We start from the raw sequence: 13642 nt of genomic DNA, 5'->3' as shown, positions 1-13642 counted from the left end.
TTAAATCAATAATCAATTAATTTAATTGTGAGATTAAGTTAGTTTATGAGTGTGTTTATAGTTCGACAAATCAAAGCCAATCGGCACATATTCTATAGAACTGACCATTGTATTTGTACCTACATTCACACACAAATATTATTAATTATAAGCATTAAAATCTGCTTTAATTGAAAATGATTTCCTTCTCTCTGCATCTAAAACACTTATCGATCTATTTCACTTACAAATCAAAAATGTTAACTCTTGTTTTTATATGAATTTAAATTAATTTCGCGTATTAGAGTCTAACAATAGTCGCCTAACATTTTTATTCTAATATCTGATAACGTATCTCATTATTATTTATTATTGAATCCTAATAGAAACATTTGTTTTGCTTATCATTTGTTTTGTTGCACCTAAATTCAGAAGGAAATATTTAAAAATTGATGTGCTGTATCTTAAAAATTAAAAATTAAAAGTTTAAAATTAATATGTTTTATGTAAAAAATTTGACTTGATGGAATTTTTCTGGAGACAGATTTGAATTCAACATTCCATAAGAAAGTTGTTTTCTTGTACTAAAGATTATTCAAAATTTGACAACTAGTTTTATTATCATATATATATTTCTTGAATTATTTATATATATTTTAATTTAATTTAATTTAATTTATTTGTGCATAAGATAAGAGTTACAAAAATAAGATAATAAAGATTACAGATAACGAATGAGAGAACAATTATATGATAACACAAAATGATGAGACACCAGCAGAAACTGCTGCTCTAACGCCTACCGGAAAGGAGAAGCAATGAGTAGTAATTGCAAACGGTATAATCGAAAGCGAAGCAAATTAATAATAAAATCGAAATAAAATAACACAAGAAAAATGCAAAGGAGAAGTACAAAAATATAAAATATGAAATACAAGAGTAATAGTGTAACAATTATATAAAGAAATTAAGGATTGGCACAAGTGTGAGACAGTATTCGTGATCCAGAACAGATCAACGACGCGAAGACAATACGAAATTAGACACAGCTGATCGAAATGAAGAGAGAGAGAGAGAGAGAGAGAGAAAGATGAACGGATAAAGGGGGGAAGGATGTTAAAAATTTTAACAGCAACGTAGAAAAAATTTGATGCACGGGAAAAGATAAGAAGTCATGGTAGCGAGTGTGATGTATATCGTTGGAATCAGGGATGCACCGGATTAAATTATCAGATATCGGACAAATTATCAGATATCGGGCAAAATGTATTTATCCGGTATTCGATCGGATATCCAAAAAGGCAATTTCTTTGAATCGGATATTCAACATTTTCTGGATATTCGACCGAGAAAATGTCTTTTAAAAAAAAGCTTATGGGGAAAAAGATTGTAATTTTGTGACAGTATATGATATTATAGTATCATGCATATGCATATTTATTTCTAAAACATTTGTATAAGAAAAAAATCAACAATTTAATGATATCAAATTTTAATCAGATACTTCCCCAGATAATAGTGATATCCGATTATTCGATTGATTAGTAAAAAAGCACCGGATACTTTCCGGATATCCGGTGCATCCCTAGTTGGGATGGAATTGAAAGTTGCGAAGATAGGAGGGGATATTGCACCGAAATAAACGGAAAACAAGACAAGACAGATGAAGGGTAAAATGTTATTGAACGTTTAGCCATCTAGATTTTGTGAAAAGGGGGACTAAATGATCAAACTTACGAGCATTATACGAGAAGCGAAGTATTCTGGATTCGTTAGATACGGGATAGCGTTTTTTGAGTTAGAGCAGGAATATACATAACATTGGCATAAAAAAGAGAGACTATAAGGAGTTGAGACATTAGGAGTTTCTGAACAGTAGTGAGAATGTAGTGAAATGAATAAAGAAGATGAAGGAAGGCTTATGTGTGATGTTTGCTTTTATCAAACAAAATCTATTCCCATACTTCACTGTTATTAGTAATAATTATTATTAAATTATTAGATATTAATAACAGTAAAGTATAGGAATGAGGTTTGTCTGATAAATATGATTATGTAATAGAATTAGATGACAATTTCATGACAGATCCACGTAAAGTGGTCGAATTCTCAGCCTAAATCAAGCTAAATCTTCGGAGAGTAGAAACTCAGACGCTGGTAGACTCATAATGTCTCTTAATCGTCAGATGGAGCCATTTTTAGACCCTTAAACACGAAAAATCGTCTATGGTGGCGCAGGTGAGATCGAATCCAGATCTACAGATCACGAATCAACCAAGCGGCAAGCCACTCGACAACTATATATTATTGCAATGGATATAACTTTTTGGATATGCCAGTTAAATTTTTAGCTTTTATATCTTTTTACAATCTTGTCACCTTTGAGATCTTAAAATATTTAATGATACCACAAGGGATAAAGCCATATTCTACATGGGCTACAAAGTCGAGTTAAACCTACTTTTTACTTGATCAAATGTGATAATGAGAAATGTGGTAATGTGAAATATTTCCCGAGAGATACCATTATTGCCGTCTCCCATATATGACTACATTCTGGGGAAATATATCTCGTTGTGTCGCGAAAACGAAATTCTCTGAGAAAACTACACACTTTTCCTATTATTTTCCATTATCGAAAAAAATATTATTTATCTATATTGGTATCGCTTTTCTTTACAGTATAATATTTTTTATTTAACTGCATTTATTGTTGTTAGAAATTATAACAACAACTCCTAACAAATTATTGGTAGAAAGCAATTCACGTGTGATACGCAACGAATATTTTAAATTACGTTTATCAATCCATCTCTGCCAATATATTAGCGCACGCACGCGTGCATAAACTGAATTGTTGAATTTAAATTAACGAATTTGATTTTAAAATTTATTCCTGTGAAGCTATTCTAATTATAATAAATATAATTATTAATATTAAAACAAATATAAATCCGTTAAATATTTGTTATTATAAATCAATGATCAAATAATTAAGATTTATATTAAAGGTAAACGGTACGGGTTTTGTTAGTACAGAAACAATTTTCACAATAATTTGAAATTACGTGGGCAATTAAATAATTAATCACGGTAAATGGAAAAACATGATATGTTTCACCATGCGTAATTTGCGTGCCACATACGCGTTGCAAGCGGTCGGTCCTTTCGTCATTGAAACTCTGACACGCTCATAATGCAGACTTCATTTGCTCATAAACATCGCTTATCATGCGGGTTACTAATTGTGAGTTTGATTGTAATCGAACACAAAGCCACGTTTGCTAAAAACACAGCGAAAACTCGCTGATCTTAGATGGAGACGCTCGCGTACGTGCGCTTTTACTTGCGAAAGCCGGTATATATATAAACTGGTGTAACGCTCTGATAGGGCGTGTAACAAGGGAAGTTACGAAGGGTGATAATAATTACTTCGCTGTATGCCGCCGTCGCGAACGTTATCGGAAACTTAGTTTGCACTAGTTTTTAATGTAAGACAGTGCAAATTGCCAATAATTAATGACACAGCGACACTTAAGGAATTAATTATGTGAGTTAAATGTACTGTACAAGTCTCACTATATGGTATATACGTTGATTTATTTAATTATTATTATTAACTTACTTATGATCATTTGTTAATTTCTCTCTTGTTTTTTTCTAAAGTAGAAACGGATATTATGAATAATAGTAAAAATATTAAAATTAAATTATTAAACACATCTAAATGTAAATGCACATATCTACACAATTAATTAATAATTATTTATGTATAGCTATAAATAATGAAATTGTTGTTTAAATTTACTGACCTATAATATGTTAAATTAGAATGAAAGTTTTTTTGTATGTAATAAATATTATGGGTTATTACTGATTAAATATTGCTATGAATAGATGGTGTCTGTATTTTTATTTTATAATTTTTAGTTTATAAATAAATACACACACGCACTCTCCTCTGTCTTTATCTCTCTTTTGCTTTGTTTGTAAAGCATTTGTGTGTAAATAATTAATATAGAGTCAAATAATAAAATATCTGTTAAGATGGATAATATTAAATTTATAAAGATATAACATATAATAAAAGATTTTTTTATTGTAATATTTTTATTTAATATGGGAATTTATTTAATATGGTAATAAATATTGAAATTAATGGATGCATTGTCGATCTGTTGAGAGAAGATAAAATTCAGCAGTCTCATAAAATATATGCGCAATTAGAAAATTCAAGTATTTTAGGAAAAACGACGAGAATGTAGCTAACAAGCAGTTTGAAATATCGTAATAACTGCGATTCATACTTGTATTATAGCACGTGAGAACCTATATTAGATCCTATACTAATGCATAACGCCGCACTGTGTACGCCTATGTAACCATGGAATATTATTCTGTATTCACATATACGTGTGTTTACCCGTGGAGCACATCCTATACCGCATATATAATCAAGAGTTACAGAAGTGAAAATTTCCCGCTCCGCATACGCTGCGGAAGCGCAACGCACTCATATCATTTTTCTGCCCTTTTTATCCGAGAAAGAATAAAAGGGACGACATTACGTGTACAGATTGCACATATTTAAACGGTCTGAATTAAATTTCCCCGCTCTCCGCTTTAAACTTTTTTATCTTTTATATTTGCGTTTATATATTCTTCTGCGAAGTATGTTGAAACACGTGTAACAGCCGCGATATAATCACGTATATAGACTCTCAAATGCTGCGCTCGTAAATGTAATTAAGCATTCAAGTTTTACGCTAATCATATTAAATATACATAATAAATATATATTTCGCAGTATGTGTGACTCGAATAATATGAAAATAATTCAGCAAGTGTAAGAAACATATTCAATAGTTAAAATATATATATATAGAAAAATATATATTTATAGAAAAATAATTTACAAAAAAAGAAGAATAAATTTGTATTTTTGTGTAGTGATACGAATTTTTTTGTCAACTTAGCTTTACATTTATAAGATTGCAACAATATAAATAAAGTTTCCCGCGCGTGCCTTTGGCGCGAATTCGTCGATTTTCGTACGTGCGATAACGTAGTTGGGAAGGATGAAACAATCTTCCAATACACCCAACAATAGTGGATTTATCAAAGGAATAACGGAGAATTCGCATATGAGAATGTAGACACAGTCAACACGCATTTCAGAATTTCGATTGAATTTTAAGTCCTGAAGAGACAAACTTTTCATTAAAGTTTCAACCATTTCGTTATGATTGGTACACATTGGAAAATTCGATGGAAAATACATGCAGTCGAACTGAGAGCCCAATAAATCAATATGTGGTAAATTGTGTGGAAATTGATGAAATAATTATGTCGTGTTAGAAATATCTTATTATCCGGAGCTACTCACGCAAACATGTCACAGGATGAAAACAGCCCTGCAGGGATAAACGTGGAGATAGAAATGTGACCGAGTGTTTCAAACGGGTTTCGACCGCGGGATATTTCGCATACGAAACACGAACGTTGCAAATAAATCAAGGCTCTTCTGGCTTCCGCTGTAGAAAATCCATGAGGGCCACCGAGAAGATGTGCTTTCCTGAATGAATGAAAAGAATAGAGCGACTGGTAGAGAAAATATAGATAGAATGTTGAAAAAGAGGCGTAAATCGCTTACTTTTCGATTTATCGCCTAAATATATTTGATCAATAATTCTTATTTTGTCTCTCTTGCGAATAACTCGTCTTTTCAGTAAACACGAATAACACGCAATATCTTATCGCTAATAAAATCTTTTACTCTTAAATAACAAAGTTACAAATTTGCCTTATATTATGTTTTTGTATGTACACATACACGTTTTCTCATAATGATGTATTTTTGAAAACTATTTTCAATAAAACCAACGCAATAATTACAATAAAGAATATCAAATTTTTATTACTCCAAGATTGTTTGATATATCAACAATCGCGGAACTTATATTGGCATACTCACATTTGATTTATTGTTAAAGTCATACAATATTTTTATTTTTATATTACTAAATTACTTAATTTAATTTTAAATCAATACTCTTCGCGATTTATTTCTTTATTAATTATTGAATATCAGGTAAATATGAACCTTGTTTGATCTACCGATCTACTTTAATACTGGGTTTGCTCTTGCATACATCTACATATTCCACCGCGAATGTGTGCAATAAACATGAGAAAACTTCATACGGAAATACAAGCCAATCTTATCCGGCGAGATACATTTTGTGAGGCGCGGCGCACGGAGAAATCGAAATAAATAATCGACGTCGTAATATAGGCCACGACGATAAAACGCATCGCATATACTAACGCACGATGTAATCGGAATATGGCGAACTGTAGTCCGCTTGAAAAATCCGTGTAGTCCTTGTTTGAAATTTGTTGGCAGCCATGCATACAATGCTTGTCGAGCGATGCGCAAAATCGCTCTGTGACATATGATCGTTTCGGTGCGCGCATGATTTTCGAGCGACGTTATTATTTTCATCCGTGAGAAGAGATAAGTGGAACGAGATTTCTCGGAAAACACACGAATGCGTCCAATCAATCGTAAGATTGATGATTAATTATCGAAATTAAACTAACTACATGTGATATTGCTAAGTTGAAAAAAATCCTGTCGTTATTAAGTTTAATTAAATTAAATTTATTCTTTTATGTTTATTATTACAAATTGTTTCAAATATAATTCGTATATAATTCACGAAATTGTTTTGATATCAAGTAAAAAGTAATACAAGACCATTAATTGATATTGAAAAATTTACGACATATTAATAAACATATATATAGATTTTTATTATTCAATATTATCAGAGTAATGATTTATATATATATAATTTCACAAAATTTAATAATAACTTTCTTATAATAATATTCCTAAAGCACACAGAGATAACAAGCAAATATGAAATGATAGTTTTAAGACAAGTCCATGCTTGTATAACGAAACATTGTGATTTTTATTTTAAATTATCTTCAGTCATACAGAATAAAAATAGTAGATAATAAGATAAATATTAATATTTAATTAGAACTATGTTTTAGACTTAATATTTACGCTTATCATTTGCATCTAATTGTACATACCTTTAATTTTCTTGATTTCATAACTGAATTTCCGTATTAGCATTTATATTAAAAGACATTTGAAATGCACTATGGTAGAGAATACAAATATCTCGAACAATTATTATATATGTAATACATGCTTTAGAAAGAGATAATGATAGTTTTTTCATAATAATATTTTTAATATTATTTTAATATTAATAATATTTTTAAGAGATCAATAAAATTCTATAACATTTATTCTAATAATATAAGATTACTCTAATAGCTGATAACAAAAATATAATCTTGCAATGTATTACATAATATCAATGTGCAATGTATTACATAAAATAAATGTAAATAATAATAATTAGTGATTTTTCTTTGAAATTAACTAAATTTTTTGTTTATCTTTGCAGGTGAATGGTTCTTGGAGTTTACCCGGGTTTGTTTGTGATTTTTATATCGCAATGGATGTGACGTGCAGCACCAGCTCTATATTCAATCTCGTGGCTATTTCGATAGACAGGTAAACATTCTTCCTTCGCTTACACGAGAATGAAAATACCAATCTGAAGATACTTAAGAGCTTGGAAACTCTCCTGAGATAACTTACATTCCTCTAAATATTTAGTATTTATAATAAAGGTTATAGCTTATTGACATTTTTCGATTAAATGAACAAATGATAATATACTGTTATAATACTCCGATAATTTTGCTCCTTATTTAGAGAATTTAAAAGTTCTTATAAAATATAAAATATAAAATATAAAATATAAACGTGACATATTATTACTAAATAAATTTCAAAATCTTGATAAATTTTTCGTAACTAATAAACCAAATTAACATCGTCAAAATAGAGATGCGTTACGATCTTCTCCATTTTCTCTTAAATTCCGATAGTAAAAGACATTAGCGATCAAGACATGCTTTCGCCAATTCCTATGGTCGTAAAAGAGCCATAGTCATTATTGAGAAAGTTTGAAAATCAGGAAAAAGGGGATAGGCTGATTTTACTGGTGTATGTGTCTCAAATAAAATGCAGAAAGATCGCACTTATGTTCGAAATGCAATGATAGGAGAATTAGATATACGTTTAATTTTGCTGAGTACAATTTTTTAAATTAATGAAGATTTATGTTGCGAATAATTAGACATAAAACCTATCAAAAAAAATAAATGGTTAAAATTATCTTATTAAACATTATTACATAAGATTTGAGTTGATTTTCTTATTGTATAATTATATTTACTATATTCTTTCTTTCTTTGGGAAAAACTTATAAAATTTAAATATAATAATAAAATTACAATTTAATAATAATATAATTATTTGTTTCGTATAATTTTCGGCATGACTCTTAGAAGCATTAATTTGGCATATTTATTAAAAACAATATTCCTTTAAAATTTAAATTATAAATTATCATTTTTGTTTAAATAAGTCTTAAAAATAAAAATAAAATACGTAAAAATAAGTACATTGAAAAAATATATATAAATTGCATTTTTAATGATATTCATTTTGATTTTGTGTCGTTTGAAAATACAATTTTTTTGTTCTTTTCCCTCATTGCTTTCTTTGTTCCGAAATGATATAATTTACAGAGCTTATTTATAATAAAGTAATAAATTGATGATGAGATGACAAGAGATTAAAGAATGCTGGTGATATTAATATATATGATGACAGACGTTATGTAGTATCAGTGTTATATTTCCGCCTTTATCGGCTGTACAAAGAAATGTTGTTAGTTGAATCGCAACGAAAAAGACATTAATGCACAAGTTTAGAGCAATTTTAAAGTAATTTTCTATCTGAAACAATTGTAATTACGATAGATTGTTACAGAGATGCCAAAAACTAAAAACATTTTGAAAGAGTTTTGCAAAGAAACTTTAAGCTTTAAAATTGTTCTATATCTCTTCCGAACTTCGAAAATTCCAGAGACTACACTGGCTTGAAAATATCCTTTTATGGCCTTTTCAATCTTTCATTCTAAGAAATTTATATAATCAACCACAAATTTTTACGAATGATAAAAATGTGTATTTAAAGCAAATTGTTAAAGAACTAATTTTTATTAATATTTTCAAAATAGTGAGTTCTATAATAGAAGAGACATGAAATGCATTTTTAAGTAATAAATTAAAAAAATGAATCTTATTTAATGCTGGGCTTCATTCGGCTTGGATATATTATTCATTGGGCGCTTCGTTTTGATTAACTTACCTATTGAATAAATTTAAAATATATAGAGTAACTATTGCATTAAGTACTAGTTACTAAGAAATTTAATTAATTGTAAGTTACAGTTAAGATAGAAAGAAGCAACGTAATTATAAGTTACAGCTACTGAAAAAAGTAGCTCTAACTGTAACAGATAAAAGTTACCTCTCAACAGAGTTGTGTACACACTTTTAAAATTTATTTCCTCTTTATTCTGAAATTAATTTTGTCAAAAGCGACAGTTGGCTTTAATGATAATAGCAGAATAACAAATACATATGTTAATATGTATTTGTTATTCTGCTATTATCATTAAAGAGATGGGAATTCTAAAGAATGGATGAGACAAGAGCTGGATCTGCATGGATGATTTTACGATATAATATGGGAGGCAATTGCAACATGAACCAATTTTGAATTGCAGATACATAGCGGTGACCCAGCCGATAAAGTATGCGAAGCACAAGAACAATAGAAGAGTATGGTTGACGATTCTGTTGGTCTGGGTGATATCGGCCGCAATCGGCAGCCCGATTGTCCTAGGCCTGAATAATACTCCGAATCGGATACCGGACCAATGTCTATTCTACAATACGGATTTTATCATCTACTCGAGTCTGTCCAGCTTCTACATACCCTGTATCATCATGGTATTCCTTTACTACAATATATTCAAGGTGAGAGCGATGTGATTTTTTTGCGGCAACACATATTAACACGCCGTCGTATAAACCTATATTTTTTTTTGTATAAGAATCGACTGATGCATGTAGAGTATAACTAATTGAGGCATGCCAAAGTAAAACGTAAGTGTTATTTTTAAATTTTTCAGGAGAAAGGAGAAACTTATTTTCTTGAAAATTATCGCTTTAAAAATTCTATAAAGAATTATTGTAATTAAAAATATGAGCAACCAACTTCTGGCAAAAATTTTTAATTAAGTATTTCTAATTTTCAAAAACTATTTTAAAGTTGTTAAAATTTTAAAATATTATAAGTCCATTTAAAAATATAAAATATTATTCAAATAAAAATATTAATTACATAATAGATTCGTAACGTTTTGAATTGTAATATCCATTTTTTCCACTTCTAGTAGTACTTTTTACCAAATATTAGTATGTCAGTATTTACTCAGTCATACAATAAGATACATTTCTCACAATTTTGGCACTTGCATTTTTGCTGTGACTGCGATTATCAATCAACACGTCGCTATTTTATTTCCAAATTACACAATTCAAAAAATTAAGTTTCTCAAAAAAGGAGAAAAACTATTTTTTGACTTTGTAGAAAATTATTGACTAATTAAATTAAATAATATTAACAAAAGGAATATATTCTTAAGATGATCAAATGTATCATCTTTATCATTTTCGTTTTTTTCAATTTAAAAAAAAACTTTTTAAATTCTGCTCTATAAAATTTTAAAAAATTTTTCTTTAATTTGAAGTTTTTATTGTAAAACTTTCTTATTGTGGACATACGTACAGTAAACGAGAGATCAAGTTTTCTCACTGGCAGTTGAGAAACGCTGGTATTAATAGGTCAAGCTGGCTAGTGGAAAATATAGGATTATACGGGTAATCGAAATTGCGTATTAAACGAACACGTAGATTAAATAAAACGTCATTACCATCGCCCATACAAATTGTGAACGACGCAAATTTTGATGTAATAATAAAAAAATCTGCAATTTAATAAATTTCTAAACGTAATTGCGAATGAAGAGGCCATATCTTAAATATTATTGGAAATTGATTAACGCTGCAATGAGATAACTCTTAGACAAAAAAATTTGCGATATTGAAATTATACAATATGTACGATGAATTTTAAAGCACATGGCTTTTGTAATATAGCTGTTGCATAGCAATTGCACAAAGATCGCGTAGTGAAATTTATTACAAAGATTCTATTCCAAAAAGAATCGATAGCTGTCTTTGTAGCTGAACCGACACACGCGATGACAAGACGGAAAAGAAATTATCTCTAGCTCTATTACAAAAGGACAAAAATTTGTTCGTGCCTCTTTTATCTCTATGATTACTTCAGAAACGTGAACCAATCGCGAAATTGGCTGTACCATGAAAGGTAGCTCTTGCAAAGGCGAGTCTGCTGTCTTCTAATTTAATTGTCACGTATGCGCTGTGTGCGATACCGCTAGAATTAATCCGACTTTGTTGCCGACAGCGCGGAATTTTATAATATTTCGTTGTGAAATTAAAGTAGAAAAGAGATGACAAACCATAATAATTAAAATATAGTTGTAACACAGTCGAAATAAAATCGTAATGCGACTGTATGAATATGTTATTTTGAAAATCAAGCACATATTTAAATAATGTGATGTGGCTTCACGGCGAATCGTTTTGCTATAAACAAGCTTATAAAATCAACTTCATCCATCGGGAATTTCTCATATTTGATATGTTCATAATAAAAATTGCGTTCAAATTTTATACGATAAATTTCGGGCGCAGATGGAGCAAAGTGCATTGCGGTTTATACAGCGGTTACTATCATATTGCAGTAGATCGTAAATACAGCTAGTTGGACAATTTCAACGTTCGTAGCGTACAGAGCATTTCGATTGGACTGTTAATTTCGTACTTGCGGTAATTGTACGCGCATAATATTGGCGCGAAATACCGTAATAATATTGATATATAGTCCTTATATTTTCAATATGATATTCATTATTCGTGCGTGATATTATATCATGACATTACACCCTTCATAAAATCGGAGCGGCATCACTGTCAGTTGTAAATATCCGCTGAACTTCCTAGAAAACTTATAAGAAAAGTGTAAAGGATATAACTTTAGATGGAAAGACGAAGAACTCGAGTTTTCATAGAAAAATCTAGTGAAATTTAAAAGAAATAACAAAAGGAATTTTTGTATAGCAGCATCTATCTCTCTTTCTTTTTCTTTTTTATTCAAAAGAAATCAATAATCTTTTTGTTGAACCGACATGTGTACATGTGTACTCACGTACACGATACACAACAATATAAAAAAATTTCTTTACTTATAAATTATAATAAAATTATAATAAAATTTATTTCTGCATCTTTTAGCTTTGTGATTTTTAATAAATAAATATTTTAAAAATTCTACATTTTAGTTGTTTAAGTATTGAAAAATACTATAAACAAACAAAAATTTAAAAAGAAAATATAAATAGCTGTTCACAGAAAAAATGGTTTTGCTGACCTAAAAATTTAGCTAGATATATAAGAACTAAAAATAATATCAAGGTTATACAAATAATTATATTGAATCAAAATAATTTAATAGAAGATTTAAATATAATAATAATAATGCAAAAGTTTTGATATATTGGCAATCAATTTGAGCATTCTGCTAATATAATTTTGATGTTCTAATAAAATCTTTTTTAAATTTCTATATATTTATTTAATTTTTAAATACTTTAGCAAAATTTTTTCTTGTAGCTACATTACATATTGTAATAATTTATTCGTTCACACACACACATACACACACACACACACATTAAACTTGATTATTTTAAAGTAGAGTTATATTAATAGCCAAAGTAAAAAAATACAAGCTAAATCAAATCCCTTTTGTGATTATAATTATTTGTATGTAAAAAAATTGTGTTATTTCTAGAAAAATGAATATATTCTCTTTCCAACGCAATAGAATAAAATATGAACATCGAGAATTATGTAATTTTTTTTTTTAAATTAGAGGAACAAAACTTTTTCGATAGCAATTAAATCAACAGTAAAATATCATAATTCTTTAGCAGAAATTTTCTTCCGTAAAATTGTCGAAATAAATCTCGTTATTCGCAGATAGGTGCTCGATAACGCGTCTCGAGTGTTATCTACAGAAATCTCGCACAAAGATTTATGTTATACGTTTACGTCTCGAGTTTGCAACCCCTCGTCTGATTTATGTCACAATGTAGATTTTCAATGACCATTTCAGGCTCTGCGAAACAGAGCAAGAAGGGCTCGTGCTACTAAAAAACCGAATTTAGGCGATATAAAACCGGGGAGTATCATCGAGAATATTGCACACACGCGTAGGTGAGTACTTGATTGAATTTAAATAACTCGTTACCTAATTAAATATTGTCTTTTTATATTGTAGAAGTTACAGCAAGAACAACTAATTTTTTTTTTTTGAAAGTATTCTTAAACTAATTTATATTTGATTTTGTGGTGGAATTAAATTATATTTGATTTTATGGTTAATTATTTAATCAAAAAGCGAGAATTAATCTTAATAATAATTTCATAATTTTCATAATTTTAAATGTACTTTTTATTTATTATGAGGTAAATGAAAGATATTGTGCTGTATCTTTTACTAAAA

At 29.0% G+C, this 13642-nt stretch overlaps 1 protein-coding gene across 1 annotated transcript in view; it reads left to right on the top strand.

Annotated features, from left to right (window-relative positions):
* Positions 1-7505: 7505 nt before the first annotated feature.
* Positions 7506-13642, top strand: part of LOC108689005 (dopamine D2-like receptor) — an 18345-nt gene continuing 12208 nt past the window's right edge. Inside the window, exons 1-3 of the mRNA XM_018195585.1 lie at positions 7506-7579; positions 9711-9963; positions 13253-13353. Of these exons, the coding sequence (XP_018051074.1) occupies positions 7521-7579; positions 9711-9963; positions 13253-13353 (413 nt within the window). The 5' untranslated portion in view covers positions 7506-7520. The remainder of the gene's footprint in view (positions 7580-9710; positions 9964-13252; positions 13354-13642) is intronic.

The sequence above is a fragment of the Atta colombica genome, unplaced genomic scaffold, assembly GCF_001594045.1.
Source record: "Atta colombica isolate Treedump-2 unplaced genomic scaffold, Acol1.0 scaffold252, whole genome shotgun sequence".
Lineage (NCBI taxonomy): Eukaryota > Metazoa > Arthropoda > Insecta > Hymenoptera > Formicidae > Atta > Atta colombica.
The sequence above is the reverse complement of the archived record's forward strand: the minus strand, read 5'-3'. Positions and strand labels throughout refer to the sequence as shown.